Source organism: Vipera berus (genome assembly GCF_964194415.1).
Source record: "Vipera berus genome assembly, chromosome: 10".
NCBI classification, from domain to species: domain Eukaryota; kingdom Metazoa; phylum Chordata; class Lepidosauria; order Squamata; family Viperidae; genus Vipera; species Vipera berus.
Genome location: NC_138213.1, coordinates 987,501 through 1,012,318, shown reverse-complemented (window position 1 = coordinate 1,012,318; position 24,818 = coordinate 987,501). Strand labels below are relative to the sequence as shown.

General features: G+C 57.1%; 3 protein-coding genes across 7 annotated transcripts in view; 1 reads left to right on the top strand and 2 right to left on the bottom strand.

Moving 5' to 3' along the window:
• Positions 1–259: 259 nt before the first annotated feature.
• On the top strand, positions 260–10,942 carry CDH15 (cadherin 15). Of its 2 annotated transcripts, none has more exons than XM_081336071.1 (14): positions 260–360; positions 3,342–3,503; positions 4,180–4,335; positions 4,547–4,691; positions 5,201–5,361; positions 5,876–6,004; positions 6,568–6,753; positions 7,102–7,355; positions 7,720–7,859; positions 8,114–8,332; positions 8,702–8,941; positions 9,479–9,615; positions 9,708–9,863; positions 10,145–10,942. In XM_081336071.1, the coding sequence occupies exons 1-14, from the start codon at positions 307–309 to the stop codon at positions 10,340–10,342; spliced, it is 2,337 nt and encodes a 778-aa protein (XP_081192197.1). In that variant the 5' UTR covers positions 260–306; the 3' UTR covers positions 10,343–10,942. The 2 variants fall into 2 exon arrangements, with proteins under 2 accessions (XP_081192197.1, XP_081192198.1); XM_081336072.1 differs by having other exon boundaries at positions 273–360; positions 3,345–3,503.
• A 52-nt stretch (positions 10,943–10,994) lies between these two features.
• SLC22A31 (solute carrier family 22 member 31) lies at positions 10,995–16,275 on the bottom strand. The gene is made up of 9 exons (XM_081336175.1): positions 15,182–16,275; positions 14,936–15,039; positions 13,995–14,149; positions 13,327–13,495; positions 12,993–13,138; positions 12,687–12,795; positions 12,345–12,559; positions 11,974–12,085; positions 10,995–11,574 (listed from the first exon to the last, which is right to left on the bottom strand). The coding sequence occupies exons 1-9, from the start codon at positions 15,542–15,544 to the stop codon at positions 11,181–11,183; spliced, it is 1,767 nt and encodes a 588-aa protein (XP_081192301.1). The 5' UTR covers positions 15,545–16,275; the 3' UTR covers positions 10,995–11,180.
• Positions 16,276–20,585: 4,310 nt separating this feature from the next.
• The window catches only part of ANKRD11 (ankyrin repeat domain containing 11), a 118,191-nt gene continuing 113,958 nt past the window's right edge, over positions 20,586–24,818 (bottom strand). For 2 of the 4 annotated variants that reach the window (XM_081336123.1, XM_081336124.1), the window contains one exon: positions 20,586–24,340. In XM_081336123.1, coding sequence (XP_081192249.1) covers positions 24,155–24,340 — 186 coding nt within the window. In that variant the 3' untranslated portion in view covers positions 20,586–24,154. The remainder of the gene's footprint in view (positions 24,341–24,818) is intronic. The other 2 variants (XR_014027530.1, XR_014027531.1) reach the window with 2 other exon arrangements.

Below are 24,818 nucleotides of genomic sequence, written 5' to 3'. Positions count from 1 at the left end.
AAAATTAGCTACCGGTTCTGCCGAACTGGTGCGAACCGGCTGAATCCCACCGCTGCTCCTTCCCCTTCGGCTTCTCTTTGGAATGGCTGTTCTCCCCCTGGACTCCCTGCCCCCCCGCCCCCTCTGCTCAGCCCATCCGGCCCTTTTCTCCCAGCCTCTGGACCGGCCCCAACACATGTGCTGTCTGTCACGGCCGGCCAGCCGAGGCTATTTTAGCTCCCGTCCCAGGCTGAGCTGCCTCAGCCCCCTTGGAGAGGAGGAAAGCAGCAGGGGCTCCAGCAACGGCTGACCAGGCGCCCCCCCAAGATGGTCCCCCTCTTCTGGCTCAGCTCTTGCCTCCTGGCCACCTTCGCAGCTCAGGTAAGCCAGGCGGGGTGGGGCTGAGGTCCTTCCTTGCTGGGGCTCAGTGTGTGTGGCTTCTTTTGGGGCCCTGCAGCCCCACCGCCTTCCCAGGAGACCCCAGCCATGCAGGTGGGCTTCAGGGCCCCTCTTAAGAGGAAGGAAGGAAGGAAGGAAGGAAGGAAGGAGGGTGGCTCTCCCAGCTGTCAGAAGGGATCCAGCCAAGGATCTGCTGGTGGAGGCCAGAGGGGTTTCCAGCGGAGAGTCTGCAGTTCCTCCCACTCCAATTCAAAATCCATTGTTGGGGAGGGGGGCAGCTCCTAGCAGCGGCTGGAGCATTTTCTTCTGCTGTGGGAAGGGAATCCTCAGCAGCTCCTGCTTTGGACTACAGAGACCATGCTGCAGGACTTGCGATGGTGACCAGCCTTGGTGCCCCCCCATCCTTAAATTGTTTGGAGAGAGTCTTGGCGTCCCCTCAGGCTCTTGGGGCTGATCAGTGGGGAGAAGCCCCCACAGGAGGAGCGGGGCAACTGCCCTTTGCCAGGGTCCTGCCCGGCCCGCAGGGGCCCCTCCCGGCCTTGTGGTGACCGAGAGGCAACATCTGCGCTGGGCCAGGAGGCCAGTCTTGCAAAAGGCCTTTGCATTGGCCTAGCAGATCTGGCCCATGTCAGAAAGGCTTTCCGTGAACCTTGGTTTAAAGTCTGGAAAGGGGGCCAATGCCAGGGGCCCTGGGTCCCTCCCCCAGGCTGGAAACCTGGAAGGTAGTGAAATCCAGCAGCCACAGGTTTCAGCCCGTCCAGTTTTTCTGGCTTCTGGGTACCACACGGAGGGCTCCCCACCCCACTGTGCCTGTCTGCCTTGGGGGCAAAGAGGCTTTGAAAATGAGAGGGAACCCAACTCTGCACAAAAGCCCCAGGAGTTTCTCTTCCCCAGCCCTCCTCTGCGGGGTGAGGATGCTGCTCCTTCGGAGGTGGAGACGGGGCAAAATGCCTGGCGTTGTCCTAGCTAGGCAGCCCTTTGGCTCTTTGCCCAGGGAGGGAAGGAGGCGCCCCCATCGCCTCTGCCAGCTGCCCCAAGACAACACAAGCCTGGAATGTCGGGCGGGGGGGGGCCGCTGGGAGTGGAAGAATGCGAGCCCTCGGCTGGGGGTGGGTGGGGAGTGGGCTGCATGTGGCTTGCATTAGATCTGCTTTGCTGTGAAGTTTAACTGAGGGGGGAAATTGCAGGGAGGGGCCAAGGAAGGGCACAGTTCATCTCCCCTCCCCAAATTCTTCTCTGCCCCCAGAGGCTTAAACTGAGCCTCTGGCTGAGCTTGGCCAGTCCTGTGGCTGGTAGAAACCCCCCCCCCCCATTTGAAACTAACCCACCTCTGTGCAAGTTGGCAAGACCCCCCCCACCTCTAAATCAATGTTTTCTGGGGGGGGGACTTAATCTGCTGACTTGCACTTCCTGTCAACTCAGCAGCTCCAGCCCCTCAGAAGGGCGCCAGGTTGGGGAAGCTGCCTGCCACGCCCAGCAGGAGAGGGCAAGGGGGGAGGCGGCATTCTTCCACCAGCGGCTTCTGCATTTGTTTAGCCACCTGCTGGAGCGGAACTCAGAGCTGGCCGAGGCCGGGAGAAGGGAGGGTCCCTCTGAGTAGCCCCAGGGTGGGAGCCTGCAAAGCATCTCTTTTCAACCAAGGGATCCGCCTGCCGGGCTTGGCCAAGCTCCCGTGCGGAGAGAAGGATCAGCCAATCCGCACGGGGCACTGCCTGGGCCCTGGAGTGGCCGGGATCCAAGATCCGGAGGGCCGTTGACACCAGCACAGGCCCCTCCAAGCGGGAAACTCTTCACGGCCGTCTTTGGAGGACATCCCCATGAGCCCCCCGGCCAGTCCCCAAGTTAGGGGTCTGCAAGAAGAGACTCTCCTTGGCTGCAGCCTCCGCCCCACGAAATGGGATGAAATCACATTTTTCCCATGTCTGCTTTAGGCAGCCTCTTGAAAGTCTCGTGATCTCCCTGAATATTGAGGAATGTTTTAGAGTTAATGCTTCGGTCAGGCTTCCAAAATTATTGCAATGGCTTTTAATTAAAATTGGCTTATAGGCCATGCTTCACAAACCTATTTTGGGCCGGAAGTAGCCCTGGTATGACCAGGATCTTGAAACGAATAAAGACTCCGAGCCCGGCTGCGGTCGGAGAGTCCCCGAGAGTCTGGAGCGTCATGTGGGAAAGGGCCAGAGGCCGAATTCTCCCAAAACAAAGTCAGGGAAGGAATGCCGGAAGTCCCAGCCACTCCCTTGGCTGAGAAATCCCACGCAAGGCAGGGCTGGTGGGGAGGAAAGAGGAGCAGCCATAGGCTCCCTGCCCCCGGTGGGCTTCCTGGCTGGACCCCCCCACCCAGCCTCTGAAGGGGGCTGAGAATGCCTCATCTTGAAGCAACGTTGTCTCTGCCAAAATTGCAATCTGTTTCCTTCCCCAAATGCTGCTTTTCTGTGCCTAACAAGAGGAAAGTGTATTTCCCCAGACAGGGGAAGAAAGCCGGGCCCCCATCAGGGACTCTCTGGGTCTTCCGGGCTGTGTATCACTCTTAACTTGCCGGAGCGCTCGCCTCCTTAAAGAAGGGACACGCATAACCCTCCAGCCGTTAGGAATGAGTTCTTCCCCAGCGAAACGCGGCCTCCTTCCCGGTCTGAGCAGCTGCTGGCCAAATGTGCTGCATGTGGGGATTAATCCCTGCAGTGGGGCAGAGGGTGGGGGGTGACAGAGCAGCAACAGAAAAAGTCAGAGGGACTCTGGCAGCAGCTGTCCAAAGGCATCAACATCCTTTTGTTAATCAAATATGTTGGGTGGACATGAGGTCTCTGGTTTCTTCTGATTTTATGCCAAGGCAGGCTGACCCAGCCCTCCTCCTTCCCCGTTCCCACACAAATAACACACACAAGAATCAGGAAGTACTTCAGTGGCACTGCCCTGGCCGCCATCTTGACTTTTTTGACTGCCTGGCCTTTTCTTCTTCCCAGCAGGACGCCTGTGGTGCCAGAGGCCTGGCCTCTCGCAGGCATCCGGTTCCCCAGCTGCAGCCACGGGAGAAGGCCGCTCTGAGGAGGGTCAAGCGGGCCTGGGTCATCCCCCCCATCAGCCTACCTGAGAACTACCGGCGGCTGCCCCACCTTCTGGTCCAGGTGGGCACGAGAGAGACGGGCAGCTGAGTTTGAGGAGGGAAGGAGGTTCGGGACCAGCGGAAAAAAGCTCAGCTCTTCTTTTGCTGCTGTGCCACGGAGGAGGGAGTGGTTGGACAGCCACTGTTCGGTCCAGCTCTGAGCCCCACCCTGGCCACTGCCCTCACCGGCTGCATGGCAAGGCCAGGGACTCAGTCCCCCACGGCCGGACTTACTCCCGCTCTAGAGGCAAAGCAGACGGAGGAAAAGGCAAGCTTAGAGGCAGCACAAATGCAATCACTGAATTGGCGCCCTTTTGCACGCTTTGGGGATTAGCACCTTGAGGGATGGGTGTTCACAACCCATATGATGGTCAGGGGTTATGGGTCTGCTGCTACCTATGCCTCATGATGTTTGAGTCCACATTTCCAGGGGATCTAGAAGGGAGTCCTAATTGCCCCGTTAGGCCTTCTTCGGCATGCCACATGTTCATTCTTGACCTCTGTAGGAACAGCTGGAAAAACTGGCTGAAAATGCAGCCAGAGTCGTCCCTGGACAATAGTCCGACTCAGGAGCTTCTGCTGTCCAAAGCCTGGTGGGATTTTGACCTCATTCAGCTTCACGTGTGGGGGGTGGGGTGAGAGGGAAAGAGCTTCGGGGAGGCCTTCTCACCCCCCAGAGTCTGCTTCCCTCTCTGCAGATTAAGTCAGACAAGCAGCAGCCAGGGGTGGTGGTCTACAGCATTAAGGGCCCTGGGGTTGATGAAGACCCCAAGGATATCTTCTCCATCGATAACCGGAGCGGCAAGGTCTACCTCAACACCGTGCTGGATCGGGAAAAACATGACCGCTTTCGGGTAAGGAAGCTGCGGTTGGACTCTGATCAGCTCAGCATTCAGATGTTTGGGTCTCCCCCCCCCAGTTCTATCCAAAGGGTGGGGGCAGGAAGCCTTCCCACCTCCATCAAACCCTCAAGACTTTGCATCGTCTGCCCAATAAGCCCCTTAGGGGGGCAGAGGCTGCCTTCCCCGGTTGAGATGGGCCTCCTTCTGGTCTCCCCACCGCCAGCTCAAGGCTTTTGCCCTCGACCTGGGCGGGGTGCCTCTGGAAGAGCCCACCGACTTGGAGATCGTCGTCCTGGACCAGAACGACAACCGGCCACTCTTCCAGCGGGACGTCTTCACGGGGCACGTGGCGGAAGGGGCCGAGCCAGGTGGGCAGTCCGGACCTTCCCCTCGGTCTGGGCAAGCATCTTCCAAGGGGCAGAACGCATCCTGCGGTACTGGCTCCCCTTTGCCCTGGCCTAGGCAGGCCCTGTCCTTGCCTTCACTTTGGGTGACCGGAACAAGGGCCCAGCCCTCGTTCGGGAATGGGATGCGTTTACTTTTCATGGTGCATCTCCATAGTTAAGTAGCCCTGAATCACCAAACCATCTATTTAATGTAATTATTTGGAGAAGTGCATGAAAGCAGCCCTGCCTGTGCAATTTCTGGCTGCCCTTCGAAGCACTAATTATACAATAACGATAATCGTGATCATCCTGACCCCCATTCTTGATTCTCCCACAGTTACAGCGTGACCCCTGAGCATGTGGGGCTGGGTCACGTGGCAGAGCAAACTGTGCTGTGTGCGACAATTGCGTTTCCAAAGAGGCCCCAGAAAAGTTTCAGCTGTGAGAGAAATTGCCCCAGGCTGCCTCTGAAAGTGCCCGGTGTTTTTCAGGGACGTTTGTGTTGAAGGCAGAAGCCACAGATGCCGACGACCCCGAGACAGACAACGCGGCCCTCCGCTTCTCCATCCTGGGCCCAGAAGGGGCGGGGCTGTTCACCATCCACGAGCTCTCTGGCGAAATCCAGATGGCCGGAGAAGGGCTGGACCGCGAGGTATGGACTTCTCCCTTGTGTGTCCGGATGCAGCTTCTGGCCACTAATTAAGGGACAAAGGGGCACAAAATGAAAGGAAAAGGGCCATGGGAAAGGGAGGGGGGAGAAGAGAGATCTCCTAATTACGACGCCCGTGCCTCCTTTTTAACTTATAGTATTTCAACCACTGTAGAATCTTTCAAAATTATTGTTATAAAATGTTCCCTGATTATTCTACAAAATCAAATTGTTCGCTGAGCATTATTGCTTTATCTTTAGCAACAAGACTTGGATTTATTTTATTATTAAGAACTGCACAAAATAGTATTTAAAACATCTAGTTGATGAAGCCTGAGGCATCTGTAGCCGACATTACTTTTTATTTGATCTGCAAAACTGGGTGGTCAGAAAGCGGAGCGGCTGCTTTGCCCTCGAGCAAGTGCGTGGCCTGGGGTCCCCCGCACGGCTGGCTGACAACCCAGGACATTACTGTGAGCTCCTGGAGCATTTACCGGCTTCTGGCACTCCTGTGCAGGGGATGGGCAGTTACAACCTGACACTCCAGGTGGCCGACATGGCTGGAGAAGGCCTGACCACCACAGCTACAGCGGTCATCTACGTGGACGACATCAATGATAACCCCCCTGAATTCACGTTGGATGAGGTGGGAGAGCAGCCCCTCCTCCTGGGGGGGGGGGAGAGACGGTGCAGAGGCAGTGTTATCCCCACCCCCCACCCTTGCACATCTCCCCTCCTTGGGCATCCCCGTTCAAGCACTGCTGGGCAAGGTCCCTGGCACGGGAGGTGGGCCAAGAGCTTAGAGGATGAGGTTCCCGAACCCCCCTGGCATCATGGGATGGAGGGGAGGGGGCCAATCTTGGACTGCCCCACCCTCACATGTGAACGGGGTCTTGTCTTACCCTGCTACCAGAGGTTGGGCAGCGAAGGAGCAGCTCTCTGCAGAATTCCTGCTTGGCTGAGTTTCTGCTGCCCCACCTGAAACCCCTCAAGTCTGGAGTGGGTGGGTGGGTGGGTGAGCTGGCTAGGGAGTAAATCTCCTTTTCCCAGAGCTGTTAGAATCCCCTTTAGCTGCCCCACGGGAACCCCAAAGATCCCATCACTGCTGGTGGGGTCACCCTCAGCCACCCCTTTTTCTTCCCGGGCGAGGAGCAGGGTGAAAGGGGGGCTCCTCCACGGTTTGGTCAGCCTGCCCCCCTTCTCGTGTAGTTCCACATGGAGGCCCCCGAGAACCAGCCCGGCGTGGAGGTTGGCCGGATGACGGTGCAGGACAAAGATGAGCCAGGCTCTCCCAACTGGCTGGCCAAGTTCACCATCCTGGAGGGGGACCCCAGAGGAGCTTTCTCCATCCACCCGGACCCCCTGACCAATGAGGGGGTCATCTCTCTGGCCAAGGTAAGGAAAGGCCAGGCTCTGCTCCGGCGCAGGGGCAATGTGGGCCCAGAAAAGATTCATTCTGCAGCTTTAGCTGAGCCTCTCCTCGCCTACCCCTAGCCCCCACCCCACGTGGTGGGCTGGCAGCCGTCTGAAGCTTTCTGGACAGAAGTGGAATGACAGAAGCGGAGGTGGGGGCAGAGCAAAGGCCAAGGCTCAGCCGTGGGGTGTGTGTGTGTGTGTGGCTGTGTGTGGCTGTGTGTGTGTGTGTGTGTGTGTGTGTGTGTGTGTGTGTGTGTGTGTGAGTAGCGGCCCAGAAGAGCTGGTGCCCCCCTCCCCATCTCTCCCCATCTCTCCCCCACTTGCCAGGCCCTGGACTACGAGGAGCAGAACCATTACGAGCTGCTGGTCTCTGTGCAGAACCAAAGCCCCCTGCACCCCTCCGCCCCCAAGGCCACCCACGCCTTGGCCACGGTGCAGCTCCAGGTGATGGATGCCAACGAGCCTCCCTTCTTCCTGGACAACCCCTGCAGGGGGAGGGTGAACGAAGGGGCAGCTGCCGGCACCGAGATCACCCTCTTCCGGGCCAGGGACCCAGACACCCAACAGGCTCAGCAGCTCAGGTGAGCAAAATCCAAGCCGGCCAGTGGAGACTCTGCACAGGTTTGGAACTCAGGGTAAAATCCAGCAAGCCCAACCCCCATTTCCTTCTGGTGGTCACAATGAAGTCTCTAGTCCTCATTAACTCCATCCCTAAAAGCAAACCCTGCAAAAATCCACAGGATGGTTTCTAAGGACTCCCTGCTGGGTTGTTGCCCGGCCTCTGAGTCAGCCCTGCACCCCACTCATTTTCCAGATGCAGCTGGGATCTCCAGAGGGTCTGGCAAATTGGGGAGGGGGGGTTTCTGTTCTTTGCTCTTTGGGAAGCAAGCCCTGCACACGGGGGGTGTACATGCATACATCCCTGAGCCCGTCTCCCCTCTCCAGGTACTTGCAGGCCTCTGAGTTGGCCAGCTGGCTGCAGGTGGACCCCAAATCGGGCCGGATGGAAGCCCACCAGAAAGTCCCCCCACGCTCAACCTTCCTGGATGGCTGGTACATCACACAGATCCTGGCGGTCGATAATGGTGAGGGGGTGAGCAGGGGAGGATGGGGAGAGAAGACGCAAAGGGGGGTTCAGAGGGCAACTCCGTCCTGGTCAAAAGTTCCGCTAACCGATTTCAGAAGGAGCAGCTGAGGCTGGTCCGGACTCGGGGAGGGTCCTTGGCCAGGTCAGGACTGGGCTCCCCTTTGAGCAGCCGTTGGCCAAAGAGCAGAAGCTGGGGAAAGCGCTCAGCCCACCCCAAGGTCTGCTGCGCCCACATCTGCCTCTCTCACGCAGGGACCCCTCCACTCACGGCCACTGGGACCCTGTCCATCGAGGTGCTGGAGGTCAATGACCATGCACCTTCCCTCTTCCCCACAACGGGGTCGCTGTGCAGAGGAGGGGCTGGCTTGGTCCTGAGCGCCGCTGACGAGGACTTGGCGCCCCACGCAGGGCCCTTCCGCTTCCATCTTGGTCCCAGCAGTGCCCACAACTGGACTCTCAGCCACCCCAACGGTAATTGGGCTTCCTGGGTCCCACGTGTGATGCGGGAGGGGACCCTAACCCAGGCTTTGGGGAGGGGGCTGAACGGGACTTCCTGGTAGAGGCTCCTCCCCACAGAGCACATACTTTGGAACAGCCTCTGGTCCAGCTGGAGCCTGCCAGGCACCGGGCTGGGGTCGTGGTGATTCTGGCAGCCTCGACTTTGCCGGACTCCAAACTGGGTGAATACGAGGACTAAAAATCTGAAACCAGCTGAAAAGTGACCTCTTGAGCTCTTTTGCCATGGGACAGGGCCCGGCCTTCTTTTTTTTGAGCATCGGGAAAGTCCAATTCCCAGTTACCAAAAACTTGATGCCCCCCCACTCCCCTCACCCACTCCAGGCACCCACGTGCTACTGCAGCCTCCCGTGGACGTGGACGAGGGTCTTCACATCCTGCCCCTGCTACTCAGTGACTCTGGCATCCCACCACGGGTGCGAGAGCAGCTGCTGAACATCTCAGTCTGTGCCTGCAGTCGGTGGGGCACCTGTGGGGCTCCCGAAGCTGCCACCGTGGGGGCCATGGCAGGCCTCAGTTTGGGCGCCTTGATGACCATCCTCTGCAGTGCTGTCCTACTCCTGTGTAAGTGCCTGAATGCTGGATTGGGACCTTTGCCCAGCAGCTGAAGATCTGCAATCCCCAGTGGCCCAGAAAGGAAGTGGGAACAGTTGGACATCTGCCCCAAGTTCGGGGGGGGGGGCGTCAATGCTGGGAGGTTGGTGGATCTGTAAAGCCAATGGATGCATGTCCTATTTCTGGACCTGGGGGGGGGGGAGGCGTGGACATTTGTCCATCACCAGGATCTCCCCTGGGCTGAAGAACTTTCCTGCTGCAAAGAAAAAGACCTTGGCACTAAGATACCCTCCTGTGTGCCCCAAGCCCCCTCCCCATTTTCCTGCAGCAATGTGTGTGGGGGGGGAGCAGAATGTGGATTTATGTTATTTGACGGGGGGGGGGGGCTGCATTGGCCGGCTGCTTTTTCCCAGGCTGCCCGGGCATGGCAGGGCAGGGCATGTGTGGACAGGAAGAGCTCGCAGCGCAGAGGGCAGGTGTGGCTGGCTGCCCTGAGTGCTGGGAGGGTGGTGGGCATGGGGCCTCTGACCCGCCTTCTCTGGGCAGTGCTGGTGCTGCTGCTGGCTGGGCTGGAGCACTCTCGCCGGCAGGCGCTGCGCAAGGGGCTGCTGGGCGCCTGGCAGGACGACCTGCGTGACAATGTCCTCAACTACGACGAGCAGGGGGGCGGCGAAGAGGACCAGGTGAGGCCAGTGGGGCTGCCATGGGGCCAGTTCCTTTCCCCACCTCTAAGCTATGGGGTCATGATGGCCGTGCATCCCTTCTCTGCCCGCAGGACGCCTACGATCTTTCCCAGTTGCGTGACCCCAATCTCTTTGGCCCCCCGACTCCCAGGGGGAAGCCCCTTTGGCGGAGGGATGCCCCCCATAGCGGCGCCTTGTACCAGCACCCCCAGCGATGCCCTTCCGACATCGAGGACTTCATCAACGAGGTGAAAGGTGGCAAGGAGGCCTGCAGGGAGGGAGGGTGGGAGAAGAGTGAGGGGGACCCCAGCCCAGCCTTTCTTAAATCTGCCTTGCAACCAGCTCAGCTGACCAAGCTGCCAGTGCTTCGTCACTGGAGGTTTTCAGAAACAGACTGGAGAATTTCTTTGATGGGGATGCTATAAGCCAGGCCTCCTGCCTTGGGTGAGGGGCTGGACTACAAGACCTCTCAGGTCCCTTCTGCCTTCTCTGGATTACTGTGCTCATTCTTGCTCCGTCTCCTGCGTAGGGCTTGGAGGCAGCCAACAGCGACCCCAGCGTCCCCCCCTATGACACGGCCCTCATCTATGACTACGAGGGGGACTGTTCGGCCGGCGGGTCACTGAGCTCCATCCTGTCCAGCCTGGAAGATGAAGACCAGGACTATTGTTACCTCCACGAATGGGGGCCACGATTCCAGCGCCTGGCCGAGCTCTACGGCCAGTAGGGGGCAGGAGGAGTAGCAGGGCCGGACTGGACCAACCTGGCTTGGGCTGCAGCATCACCCTCCTGGCCGGCAGGTGGGGCACGTGCCCGGCTGCTTCTCCCTGCACCCCGGGGGGCAGGGCCCCCATCCAGCCACTCTCTTGCCAACTGCACCTTCGTCTCTGGCTGGACAGTGCCCTGAAGCCGAGGGCGGGCAGTGACCCCGAGGTGCCTTTCAAGGCCTCCAGCTGAGATTCTGCTGGCACTTCCCGGTTCTGCTGGCGTCTGCTGGAGGAGTTCCAGGGACCCAGGACCACCCGTGCAACCCCTTGTTTCCCCCGGGACCCCCACAGTCTCATCCAGGGGCCATGAGGGTCACTCGGCCTAAAGAGCCAATGGGGAGAAGGAAGAACTGGCAACCGTGCAGGAGGCGAGTGGTGATGCCCCCCTCCCGGGGCACTACCTAGAGCAACAGCCACCCTCCCCCGATAGAACTGATCAGGCCCCGCCCTGAAAAGCGGCTTCCGGTCAGCTGTGGGTAAACCTGGCTGTGCTCCCCCCATAACCCCAGCCCAGTGCTGCAAAGGTGCTCAGCGGATGCAGCCAGAAGAATGAAAGCTTGGAGGTCTCGGGGGGGGGGGGATTGACAATAAAACTCCCTAAGAAAAATGAACTACAAAGGCAGCATGCAGTTTATTGCATATCCACAAAGAAAAGGGGAGTCACTCTTTCCCCAAGAAAAGAGGGACAGAGGCTGCCCAGTTCCTCCTGTCCCCAGATGACCCTGGGGCCAAAAATGTTCCCTCTGGGGCCCCGGGGCCCTCTCATCTGGGCGCTGCCATGCCCTTAGGTCTCTGGGGTCAGTGTGCGGCCTTGCCCCCCACCACCAGTGCCCCCCCATGGCTGCCCAGCATCTTCTTGGTGGCCGTGACCAGGTGGGCGTAGCTCTCGGGGCCGTAGGGGCTGCCCCCCGTGTGGGTGGAGAGCAGCGGCAGCTGGTCCTGGCGGCGGCAGTGACGGCGGGTGGGGTGGAAGAGCGGGGGCCGGTGCAGGCTCTCCCCCTCCTGCACGGAGTCCGGCAGGGGCCTGTGGCTGGTCTCCGGGAGGAGCATCACGCTGAGCACCGAGAGGATGGCGAAGGAGGCAAAGACCACGTGGTGCAAGAAGAACCCCCGGCTGTGCTGGATGTCCATGATCGGGGTGGCCGCCTGGCCCAGTGTGTGTGCAGCCAGGATGAGGCCCAGCCCAGCCCCCCTGCAAGGCAAAACATCCCCATTGGGGAGCAGCAAGGCCCCTGCCCTCGGGGGCCCTTTCCTCCTCGGCCCCAGCTCTGCCAGCAGCCAGCCCCTCGTGGCCCCCGGGCAGAGCCCCTGGCTTTCCACCTGGAGCCCTGAACTGGCACGAATCACCTGAGCGAAGGCAGCTGGGGGCCGACCCCAGCCTCGTCCACTCCTGGCACAAGCGCAAGGGGTCCCCCCAGGAGCAGAGCCTTGTCTGCCCATGGATGCTGCCCCGCTGGCTGGGCTCACTGGGAGAGCCAGCTGGGAGTCGGCCCAGGGTGGCCTCTGGGCAAGGCTCCAACCTCGCTTGAAGCTGAACGCCAGGCTCCAGCCCTGCCCGTCTGCCCACACAGGCCGCCTGATGCCTCCTCACCTGACCACAGTGGGCAGCACCTCGCTGGCAAAGAAGATGCTGAGGGCAGCAACAGCTTGAGATGCCAGAATGCCCAGGATGGAGAGCGCCAAGACAAGCCAGGCCATCAAATCTAGGGGGGAAGGGGGCTGCTTGAGAGGCTGGCCAAACATGCTCCTGCTGACCCTTCCCTTAGCAGGGAAATCTCCGGCCACACAAAGCTCAGTGGGTGACTCAAGCCAGCCAGCCAAGTGACTCAATCTGGAGAAGGCCAGATCTGGGGAGAGGGAAGCCCCTCGCAGGGGCCCAGCAATGCAAGAATCAGGACCCTTGAGCAGGATCAGGTCCTCTCCTACTTGCCCCCAAGCCCCCCAGCAGCTGGGTCTCCTTACACTGCATCAGGGCCAGGAGGAGCAGGGAGGAAACCCCAGTGAGGATGGTGCCAAAGAGGAGGACCGCCCGGCGGCCAAAGTGATCCACAGTCAGGCAGAGGAAGAGGATGGCCACCGCTTCGCTCCCCGCCAGCAGGAAGTAGGGGAAGTAAAAGCGGGGTGCGTACGGAGCCAAGTTGCGGGCGAAACAGTGGCGGATGCCGCTCCCAATGAACCTGGTGGGGAAGGAAGCTGAGTCCGCAGGATGTCTGACGGCCAACGGGGAGGGAGACGTCACATGGGGGTCCCTGGTGCAGGAGGCTCTGCCCAGACCCACACTTGCCCCCTCCCAGGGACGCTTACGCAGTGAAGCCGAGAATGAGGCTGTTCTTCCACACCACCCGTGTGCTGAAGATCCGGCAGACGCTGTGGTACTCGGCTCTGGGGACGTCTCCTGCCCGGCTGTCCGTCTCTGGGCACAAAGGCAGAACTTGATCCCAGGCCCAATGGGGAGGCAGCCTGGCCACAGCCAGAATCAAGAGGGCCTCTGGTGAGCGAGGGGAGCTTCCCCGCCCCCACCTCCGATGGACTCCACTCAGGGGCTCCCAGTCTGTGGATCCAGGTAGCCCCCACATGGCTGCAACCAGCAAGGCCCAGTGACAGACCCACCTGCCAAGAAGGGCTCCCCTGTTGGGGAGTCATTTCCCAGGCTGACTCCGTTGCCCCTGGCCAGGTCCAGCAGGGCCTGCTTGCCTCTCTGCAGCTGCTGCGTGGCCAAGAGCCACCGGGCTGACTCGGGAAAGAGAGAGGGAGACCTGGGGAGGGAGAAATCGGGACTGGAGGGACTGGCCTTTGGGGCTCGTAGCTTTGTCAGAAGTGAGTCCTCTATGCACATCCACTAAAGGAGGTGAGGCAGCAAGGAAGGAAGGAGGGAATGCCTCAAATGGGGACGGGGGGGGGGGGACACAGACCCTCTCAGCATCCAGAGCTAGACACCACTCACCACCAGCAAGCAGCCAGCAGAGTCAACCCCAATGTGATGGCCCCCTGGAGCAGCCGCCACTCCACGACGGCTACGGCCAGTCCTGGCAGGATCAGCTGCCCAGCAACCCAGAAGAAGCTGGCGCTCATGGTGACCGTCAGGCGGTGGGGGGGATCACACAACTCCAGGCCTAAGGAGAAGCAGAGGGAGTGCATGAGTGGGCAAGGCGGAGAAGAACCCAGTCAGGGGGGCTGCTTTGGCCGAGATGAAATGCATCGAGTCTCACTGGGGGCACCTGAGCTTCCGGCTTCAGCAACCAACAGGGAGGGAGGCCACGAAGTAGTCCAGCAACATTGGAGGGCCACCTGCTTCTCAAACGTGCCCATGGGAAGCGGGGCCTCCACCAACCCCCATGGAAGCCACTCAGGTCCCCAGGAAGTTGCATTTCAGGGCAGCAGCTCCTGACCAGGGAAGCCCCAAAGCAGGGACTGTCCTTCTCTCGGCGGCACTGGCTGAATCCCCCTTGTTCCAAGGCCGGAGAGTCCACTGGGGGCAAAGGTGCTTTCGGCCTGGGCAGATGGGCCTAAAGCGAGGGCTATTTTGGAAGCAAGGAGGACCTGGGGGGGGGGCTGTCCTGCTTCTCGCCTGTCCTGGAGGGCAGTACAGCCAGTGGGCAAGAAATGACTCACGTGCCACGTAGAGGGAGAGGAAGCCCCCCGCCAGCATGGCGCCAAAGAGCATCCGCATCACAACCAGCATAAGGTAATCCACTGCCAGCGCCACACCGAAGCCCAGCGGGACGGACAGCACCAAGGAAAGAGCAAAGGTGGTCCGACGGCCAAATCTGGAGGAGAGAGGGAGCACGGAATGGGGGGGGGGACTGCACTGAAACAGCTCCCGTCCCAGGTCACAAGGGAGCAAAATTCAGGGCTGCAACTTGCTTGGCCTCTGTTTGAAACAGCAACACAAATGACTGCACAGCGGTTCCTGAAAGCCAACCGGAGGGCTGCCCAACTCCCCCTCCTTCTGGCCCAGGGAGCCCGAGAGCGCCCCCAAATGCCAGGTTCCACAAAGTCCATTTTAGGGCAAGGCTGCAGGAGGGCAGCTCGCCCAAAATTCATCTGATCCAATTGACAGCTCTTTCTGACAACCCGCCTCCCCACAGAAAGACAAGCCGCCGTGGGGCTCCTGAAGGCAGCTGGCAAGACTTGTCTGCATTCAGGCCCGTGGGCGGCCCCCTCCCGACTCAAGCGGCCATCCGAGGTCCAGGGTCACGACTACAGGCTAGGATTTCAGCAGAAGGAGCTTTCCCTTCCGCCAAGCGTGCCTCACCTCAGGAGTGCTGGCTAGGAGGAAATAATTGCTTTTAAGCAAACACGGGACTCGGGCGTCAGTGCTGAGCTACAACGGCCCTGTGAATCATCTTATTAAGTGGGGATGAAAACAAGAAGTTCTTCCTGGAAAGTAGCCCCTCCCAGGCAGGTGCCAGCAGCCGCCTCTGCCACACCTGCACAGAAACAGCCTTTGCTTTCCCAATGATGGCAGACGGCCAAGCGGCCAGTCCTCATGGTGGGGCCGACCAGAAGATCAAACGGCCCAGGGGCCACCTGGGGAAGCGGAGCCAACTTACCTGTCGCAGGCTGCCCCGAGGGCCGCGTAGCCCACCAGCCATCCCAGGAGGTGGGTGGTCTGTTCCAGCGGCACCTGCCACTGCTTGGCGCACACCAGGTCCCACTGCGAGGGAAGCGGCCGTCAGCAGAGAGGCAGCAGCCCAGCCGGGGCTCCCCCTCCCGCTTTCCCGCAGCTCGCCCGGCCCGTCGGCCCGGCCCGGCGAAGGGAGCCGCGGGGCGGCGGGTCCTCCGCGCGGCAGACCCACCTGTGTGACCAGCGTGGAGCGGAGCCCGGCTGCGGGCAGCGCGTACTGCCAGCCGCGGGTGCAGGGCCCGGTGCCGTTGGGCCGGCCGGGTCCGCCTCCGGGCCGCGGATAGCGGTAGAGCAGGCAGCGGCTGCCCGGCGGCGCCGAGGCGTTGCGCAGCTCCGGGCCGCTGGCGTTGCGCAGGGCGGCGGGGAGCAGCGCGGGGTCCGGACGGCAGCGGTGCGGCGGGACGGCGGCCAGGAGCAGCCCCGCGGCCAGCCCCAGCGCCAGCCCCGCGTTGGGCAGCCCCGAGGCGGCCGCCAGGAAGCGCGACCGCCGCCCGAAGCCGCCCACCTGGCGCAGCCGCCGCCCCTCGAACTCCATGCGCTCCCGGCACCGGAGACGGCCGGCCGGCGGCGCGCGGCTTTTCTGCGGGCCGGGGGGCAGGCGGGGCGCGACGGGGCGGGCCGTCGGGGAAGGGGCTGCTCGACCGCTCCTTTCCCCGGAGCCGAGCGAAGCCGGCGGTGCGGCAGGGCGCTCTGTACTTGCTCCGAAGCCCTCCCGTTCCCCACCGCCCAGGCTCGAGCCCCGAGGTGCCGGAGGCCGGGTCGAGCGCCGCTCCGGATGGGCCCCGCCGTGGACGGGAGGCTGCTGCTCCTGCAATGGCAGACTGGCCCGGCTAGCCGCTGGGGGGGGAGGGAGGGAGGGGGGCAGGCCGCCTCTTGTGCCGCGAGGAGCTGCCGAGCTGGGGCTGGCGGGGGGGCCGGGCCTTTCCTGGGCAGGGAGCGGCTGGCGAGCGGAGCAAAATCTGCCCAGTCCAGTTGGGCAACTTCCCTGCCCGACTCCCCCCCCCCTTAGGCTGTTCTCCACCTCCGTCCGAGGCTGCTCTGTTTGTCTTCGCCTCTTGCAACAAGTGGCCGCTTCCCTTCCCGGGTTGCGTTCCAGCAAGTTGTGCAAAAATACTGGCGCGGGGAGGGGGCAGTTTTGTTGGATTGCCCCGTTTGGAAAAGAATTTTACCATGCGACATCTCGCCAACCTTTCATTTCCTTTCCCCGTCCTCTAATTTTTTTAAAAAATACATCTGCACACTTCACGGCTTGTGTGTGCAACAGTTTGTCCAGGGAGAGCAGCGGTGTGTCAGCGCAACTCGCCGAGCCACAAAGGAAGTCGCGGTTCAAAGCAGCCAGGCTAACAGGCTGCACAAATATCCGCGTGTTTAACGGACCCTATGAAAAGTAGCCCCTTCATGGATTACTGCCTTGTCGTGGCGAAGGGGCTTGCGTAATTCAATGAAGCTATGAGCTATGCCGTGCAGGGCCACCCAAGACGGACAGGTCATAGCAGAGAGTTCTGACAAAACGTGATCCACTGGAGAAGGAAATGGCAACCCACTCCAGTATCTTTGCCATGAAAACCCTATGGACAGTACCAAAAGGCAAAACGATATGACGCTGGAAGATGAGCCCCTCAGGTCAGAAGGCGTCCAATATGCTACTGGGGAAGAGCAGAGGGCTAGTACTAGTAGCGCCAGAAAGAATGAAGCGACTGGGCCAAAGCCGAAAGGACGCTCAGCTGTGGATGTGTCTGGTGGTGAAAGGAAAGTCCAATGCTGTAAAGATTTTTTCTCCATAGGAACCTGGAATGTAAGATCCATGAATCAAGGAAAGCTGGACGTGGTCAAACAAGAGATGACAAGACTGAACATTGACATCTTAGGTATCAGCGAACTAAAATGGACAGGAATGGGTGAATTTAATTCAGATGACCATCAGGTATACTACTGTGGGCAAGAATCCTTCAGAAGAAATGGAGTAGCCTTCATAGTCAATAAAAGAGTAGGAAAAGCAATACTGGGATACAATCCTCAAAATGACAGAATGATCTCAGTTCGAATCCAAGGCAAACCATTCAATATCACAGTAGTCCAAGTCTATGCCCCAACCACCAGTGCTGAAGAGGATGAAATTGACCAGTTCTATGAAGCACTACAGCACCTTATAGAACTAACACCAAAAAATGATGTTCTTATCATCATGGGGGATTGGAATGCTAAAGTAGGAAGCCAAAAGATAACTGGAATAACAGGCAAGTTTGGTCTTGGAGTACAAAATGAAGCAGGGCACAGGCTGATAGAATTCTGTCAAGAGAATGCGATGGTCATAGCAAACACTCTTTTCCAACAACCCAAGAGACGGCTCTACACATGGACATCACCAGATGGTCAACACAGAAATCAGATTGACTATATGCTCTGCAGCCAAAGATGGAGAAGCTCTATACAGTCAGTAAAAACAAGACCAGGAGCTGACTGTGGCTCAGACCATGAGCTTCTCCTTGCAAAGTTTAGGCTTAAACTGAAGAAAGTAGGGAAAAGCACTAGGCCACTCAGGTATGAATTAAATCATATCCCTGTTGAATATACAGTAGAGGTGACAAATAGATTTAAGGAATTAGATCTGATAGACAGAGTGCCTGAAGAACTATGGACAGAGGTTCGCGACATTGTACAACAGGTAGCAACCAAAACCATCCCAAAGAAAAAGAAATGCAAGAAAGCAAAATGGCTGTCTGAGGAAGCTTTGCAAATAGCTGAGGAAAGGAGGGAAGCGAAAGGCAAGGGAGAAAAAGAAAGATACGCCCAATTGAATGCAGAATTCCAGAGAATAGCTAGAAGAGATAAGAATGCCTTCTTAAATGAACAGTGCAAAGAAATAGAAGAAAACAATAGAATAGGGAGGACCAGAGATCTTTTCAAGAAAATTGGAGAGATGAAGGGAACGTTTAATGCAAAAATGGGCATGATAAAGGACCAAAATGGCAGGGACCTAACAGAGGCAGAAGAGATTAAGAAGAGGTGGCAAAATTACACAGAAGAACTATACAAGAATGAGCTTAACGTCCCTGATAATCACAATGAGGTGGTCACTGACCTCGAGCCAGACATCCTAGAATGTGAAGTGAAGTGGGCCTTAGAAAAACTGAGCAACAACAAAGCTAGTGGAAGTGACAGTATTCCAGCTGAGCTATTCAAAATCTTAAAAGACAATGCAGTAAAAGTGCTACACTCAATTTGCCAGCAAATTTGGAAAACTCAACAGTGGCCACAGGATTGGAAAAGATCAGTTTACATTCCAATTCCAAAGAAAGGCAGTGCCAAAGAATGTTCAAACTATCGCACCATTGCACTCATTTCTCATGCTAGTAAAGTCATGCTTAAAATCCTACAAGCTAGACTTCAGCAGTATGTGGATCGAGAACTACCAGAAGTACAGGCAGGATTTCGAAGAGGCAGAGGAACTAGAGATCAAATTGCCAACATACGCTGGATCATGGAGAAAGCTAGGGAGTTCCAGAAAAACATCTACTTCTGCTTCATTGACTATGCTAAAGCCTTTGATTGTGTGGATCACAACAAACTGTGGCAAGTTCTTAAAGAGATGGGAGTACCAGACCATCTTATTTGTCTCTTGAGAAACCTATATGCGGGTCAAGAAGCAACAGTGAGAACTGGACACGGAACCACTGATTGGTTCAAAATTGGGAAAGGAGTCCGGCAAGGCTGTATACTGTCGCCCTGCCTATTTAACTTATATGCAGAGCACATCATGAGAAAGGCAGGGCTAGATGAATCAAAAGTTGGAATTAAGATTGCCGGAAGAAATATCAACAACCTAAGATACGCAGATGATACCACTCTAATGGCAGAAAGTGAAGAAGAACTAAAGAGCCTCTTGTTGCAGGTGAAGAAGGAGAGTGCAAAACTTGGGTTGAAACTTAACATTAAGAAAACCAAGATCATGGCATCTGGCCCTCTCAATTCCTGGCAAATAGATGGGGAAGAAATGGAGGTAGTGACAGATTTTATTTTCCTGGGCTCCAAGATCACTGCAGACGGGGACTGTAGCCAAGAAATTAAAAGACGCTTGCTCCTGGGGAGGAAAGCCATGGCAAATCTAGACAGCACACTAAAAAGCAGAGACATCACCCTGTCAACAAAAGTGCGTATAGTCAAGGCTATGGTCTTTCCAGTTGCAATGTATGGCAGTGAAAGTTGGACCATAAGAAAGGCTGAGCGCCAAAGAATTGAGGCCTTTGAACTGTGGTGCTGGAGAAGACTCCTGCGAGTCCCTTGGACTGCAAGGCGATCAAACCGGTCAGTCCTAGAGGAGATCAATCCTGACTGCTCTTTAGAAGGCCAGATTCTGAAGCTAAAACTCAAGTACTTTGGCCACCTAATGAGAAGGAAGGACTCACTGGAGAAGAACCTAATGCTGGGAAAGATCGAGGGCAATAGAAGAAGGGGACGACAGAGAATGAGGTGGCTGGATGGAGTCACTGAAGCAGTAGGCGCGAGCTTAAATGGACTCCAGAAGATGGTAGAGGACAGGAAGGCCTGGAGGAATGTTGTCCATAGGGTCGCGATGGGTCGGACACGACTTCGCAGCTAACAACAAAATGAAAAGTAGATTGCGTGACCTCCAGATCACAATCTTGCGGATGCGACTCTGCCGGTCGGGACAGCAGCTTTCCCCAGCGGCGGTGTGTGTGACTTCTCGGCCTTCCGGATTAGAAGTTTAGAAAAAAGAGATGAGCTGCAATGTGCGCCTCTCTCCGTATTTGAAAATGTAGGGGACGCGGAAGCACCGAGCTCTGTCTTGCGAACACGTGTCGGCTTTGAGACGCTTTGGGCTGAAACATTTGGGGAAAGGGCAGAAATCCAGAATTTAGGCAGTTCGGATCTCAGCCTTGGCTCCTTCCGTGCCTCCGATAATAGAGGTGGCCAAAAGAAGTTGGGAGACTCCAGGATTGATCTGGAAAAATAATCTGGGGCTGGAAACGAGGAAAAAAATTGAAAGGGGGTTCTGTGTGAAGATTTTATCAAATTTCGAGAACCCGCAAACCCCCGGTTGCCCCAGTTTAGAAGCCAAGGTGAGCTTTTGCCGCGATGTGTGAGGAAGAAAGCCAGGTTCGTGTCTGGAAGGAAAGTTTCAGGAACCGTCTGGCTTGAGTATTAGTTGGAGAAGGTGCAGAGGCAGCAGCATCCGTGGGCTTCGGTTGGCTACGCCGAGGGTTGCCTTGAGCCAAGCGTTTTAATCGGAAAAAGAACTACCAGGCCTACTATCCGATTTCCTGCCATGTAGGGCACATACCAGCGGGTAACTTTATATTTCTCTTCAGCCCGATAATGGCCAACATCCGCCCCGCTTAGCAAAGTCTGGGGCTGGCCTGCGGTGGAAGATGCATCAAACCTTGGAGGTACGTCTGTCTTCGCTCCTTCGGCTTCCTCTCTGTAGAAAGGCTTCTGCAGGAAAACTCTGCTGGGGAATGTCCAAGGCCCACAGCCTGAACCACCGATACAGGGGAGGAGAGCCCGTTTGGAAACACTTTGAGAAGCAGCGAAAATCAAAAACCCCATAGCACACATCCTTTTTTAAAAAAAAAATTTTTTATTTATGAACATTATCTCTTGAAGGACAACAGCATCTCTGCACTTCTCTCTGTACATGCAAGTGTGGAAAATACCACCTGTATTTACTTCGTCTCTTTCTGCAGGAAGTTGTACGGCTAAAGGGTAGTTTCACGGTGCCCTCGGCAGCACCGGCACCGACAAACTATATGTACACCAACTACATTGGTAAAAAATAAAAAATAAAAAAATACATGATTACATTACAAACAATGCACCCTGCTGCTGTTTAACTCCACATTCTATGCAAGTTGCACGAATACAAATAAAAGGGTGTGTGGATTAACCTGTGAGAATTATTTACACGTATATATACAATTGTCTGGCAGAAGCGATTTAACAAGAAGGGCTATTTACACGGGTGTCCAAATCAACAGAATGCACAGTATCACCCAGGGCTGTTACGCTCCTGCTACGATTCAGGCTTTAAAGGATGGCTCTGGGGGAGGGTGGAGAGGGGATTCCCATCGGGATCGAGAAGAAAAGAGAGAGACAGCCGGATCCCTGTAGCTTCAGAGGTGGAACACGGGGACAGGTGCCGAGTAGCGGGAAGTAGCTAAACCACAAGTTTCCCCATAATTGATGGAAAGCTTTGCAACTGTCCCGTGCAGCATGATGGGAAAAGGCTTCCGGAGGACTCGGATCCTTCCCGCAGAAGCCGCACAGGGGCTCATCAGCCACCAGCAGATGTTGGAGGTGGCCAAGACGAGCACCTTCAAGTGCTGCCAACCCCACTCGAAAACACTTTGCTGGTGGGGAGCATTCACACTTCTCTGGTTGAACAAAGTGGGAGAACCACTTTTTCAAGCAGAATTTGGCTCCGTCCATGTGCACAGAGGTGATGGAAACCGCCCCCCCCCCTCTGAAACCCAAAGCCCAGTCCACGAAGGCTCTGCTGGCACCCACCAATGAAGAAGCACTACAGTTGCAGGCAGGGTGGCTTCCCTGTTTCTTCTGCGTTCCAAAAGAAACTTTTCCTGGCACCGGATGCTAAGAGCCAAAGGCTTCTTAGGTGTCCTCCCCGCCATCCCCCCCACGCACTCGGTGAGTTTCATAGGCACTAACCTGCCAGCCAGCCATCCAGGCCAGGCAGGAGAGGCACCGTGCAGCAGCTGGGTCGGAACAGGCTGGAAAGACCCTCCCTCCTGGTGGCTCAGCCTTGAGGGGAAGCCCTGGGGAAACGGCGGCCCTGCTGCCCTTTCCAGAAGTTGCCCGCGTGTCCTGGCTCTCGTGGCAAATTGCCAACTGCCCACCGTGCAAGTCTTTTGCAACCTGCCTCAGAGGAGGACTTTGCTGGCTGAAAGCTTGGAGAGGGAGGGAGAAAGGACGCCGAGAGACGAGCCTCCGCTCAGCACGGCCTGTCAAAGCAGCCGCCCCTCCTCAGGGAGAGCAGCCGGGCCCAGGACTCCCTTCAGCCAGCTTCTGCGGGCGGGCAGGAGCCCCAGCCTGCGCCTTACCACTCTCTCTCTGTCTCTGCTCCCCAATTTTCTCACGGTGGAGCAGGGAAAACCCCCCTTGCTAGCACAAGAATAGAACTGTGCCAGCCACTCATTCTGAATCCGTATGCAGGTTGCTAGAACAAGGCAGGTTCAGGAATAAACCTCCCTGTAAGCATCAGAGTGACAGGTCCACATTTGCCTCCATAAATTTACTTCTGCATTGGGGGGGAGTCCTCCAGTCTTTGCTAGCCAGCAATTCCCCAAGATTCAGGGCTGTCAGTCCACAGTCCAGATCTGGAAGCAACCGGTCCCAAAAGATTTTGATAAGCATTACGCGAGAAACCAATCACAGAACTGAGCCTTCCTAGACCACAAAACCAGGAAAATACTCTTGGCAAAAGCTTTGGGGAACAGGAGGCTCCCTTTTCACCCAGCCACCTCCTTGCCTGTCCCAAGGACTCTCAAAAACAAGCCCTGAGAGCTGTTCAGAGGAGGGCTGAGCCAAGCACGCGCTGCTCCAAACTTCCTGGTTACAAAATTCTACTCGACAATCCACAATTTGGAAGCGGGGCCAAGTTGGGCCAGAAACCCCAAGGCTCTCCTGGCCGGCCTTGCAGACACCGTCTCTACTGCAAGCGGCCTGACCGTCCTGGCCGCTCTTGCACCCCCCCTGCCCTGAGGTCCTGCCCCATGAAAGGTCTGTTTCTGCCCACGCGTGCCAAGAGCAGCCACCAGCTTCTCAGGCTCCAAAGGGGAGCACGGCACTCTTTCAAGATCAGTCTGTGCCAAAATGTCAAGCCTTGCCCAGAGAAGCCCAGGGCACGGCTCAGCTGAGCCCTGGTGAGGGAGGGAGGGAGGGAGGGAGGGAGGGAAGGAGGCAAGGATGAGCCCAGGGCCGGCCGGCCGGCCTGCCTGCTGCACGGGGCGGAAGGAGCCGCTGGGCCCCTGGGTCAGAGAGAAGGGAGGGGTGCTGCCTTGGGGGAACTATACATACAAAGATCATTTTAATTAATTAATTTATTTCTTTACACATGACTGAAAGTGATGTTACAGTACATAAGTTATTTACAACTGTGCAGTAATGTGTTGCAAAATAAATTATCTAGAAGGCAGCAAAAAGTACATTGTTAATGTATATAAAACTGTACAGCTTTTAAGGGATACAATTTCTTTTTATATGAGTATTGGCTCTTGTAGTGTTTTATCTTTTTCTTTTTTCAAGTTATGGTCTCAGAAAGAGAAACAAAATGCCCAAGATTAAAGGAAAATATATATTTATATATATATATTTATATATATATATATATATGAACCACATGGATTTTACTCCACTTCAAAACAGAATTGCACAGTCCTCGCTCTGCGCCACTTACGTCTCTGGTCTCTGTGCCGAGGCGCCTCCCACCCCAGGCTGGGTCGCTTGAAAGGGGCCCCAGATTGCTGGTCCAGTGGGGCGACTCTGTGCACCACCGCCAGAGTGCAGCTCGGTGTCTTCCTGGTGCCCGGCTGCAACAAGAACCAAAGGGACTGCCTGTCTCTTCTACCCCCACCTCCCCACAAGCCCACCCCCCCCCACAGTTTAGCCCTGCAGGGTCTTGGAGGGATGATCCACCCACAGGCAAATGGAAGAATCAAAGCACTCCAAACGGCAGAAATTGTGAGTGCACCAAAGGCTGTGGCGACTTCGAATCTTGGCGGCCGCTACAGCTCCCCCACTGGAGAGGGGGCCCTGGCAGTCTTCCGGCACCCGCCGAGTCCCTCCTCCTTCCACCAGTCCTGAACCTGCCGCCGTCTGCAGGCTGCTCCTGCCAGAGAGTGGCGGGGAAGGAGCCACGCCTCCCCTTCCTCTGCTCCTGCAGCCGGGGCGCCTGGGGCTCCGTGAAGAAAGGGCCACGGATGGTTTTGCCACAGATGTTCTGCTTCCTCCTCGTCTGACTAGGGATTCATCAGCAAGCGGTTGTGTCTGTGTGTGTGTGTCTGTGTGCGTGTGTGTGTGAACACCTACACCCATCCTGGAGAGGGGAGTTAGGGGGGTGGGCGCCCACCCATGCCAGTTTGCAGTGAAAATGTCCGCAGGCACGGTCCTGTCATGCTGGCAAGAGCACAAAGTCATCGTTCACGTCCACCATGGGCACGTAGAAGGAGGGCACCTCGTTCACGCAGAGCGACTTGTGCCCGGCAGGGTCCAGCTCCTGCACTTTCAGCTGCCACTCCATGCGCTGCACTGCGTTCAAGGCTGCGGCTTCGTGTTGCTGGCGCATCAGCAGGCACGTCTGGATCAGAAAAGAGGAGAGCGCCCTGAGTGCGTGAAGGCCCCGGATGCCTAGAAACTCCCCCCTTTGTGGCCTCAGGGTCCCCCCTCCCCCAAAGGGGAGTCAGCAGGCAGCTACGGGGAAAGCCCCAAAGGGACACCCTCCTCCAGCTTCTCCCCCTGGAGAAGCCGCGTCTCGACTGGGATGGGGGTGGCTGGGTGGGAAAGATTAATTCGGAGTCACGTGCATGGAGGCCAGGAGCAAAAACGTTGCCCGTTTTATCAGTGGATGCCTGAACCAACAGCTCAAATGTTTAGTCTAGAGATTAGAAGGATTTCCTGCTTGGAGGGCCATTCAAGAGAAGGTTGTGCTCTGACATTTAAAGTACTTCTTGGGCCATCAGCATTGCTTTTAATTTTTGTTAGCTTTTGGAATATTTGCTATTGTTCGTCACACAAATGAGATTCTTCGGCTTTTATTTTTAGAGCAAAGCAGATGG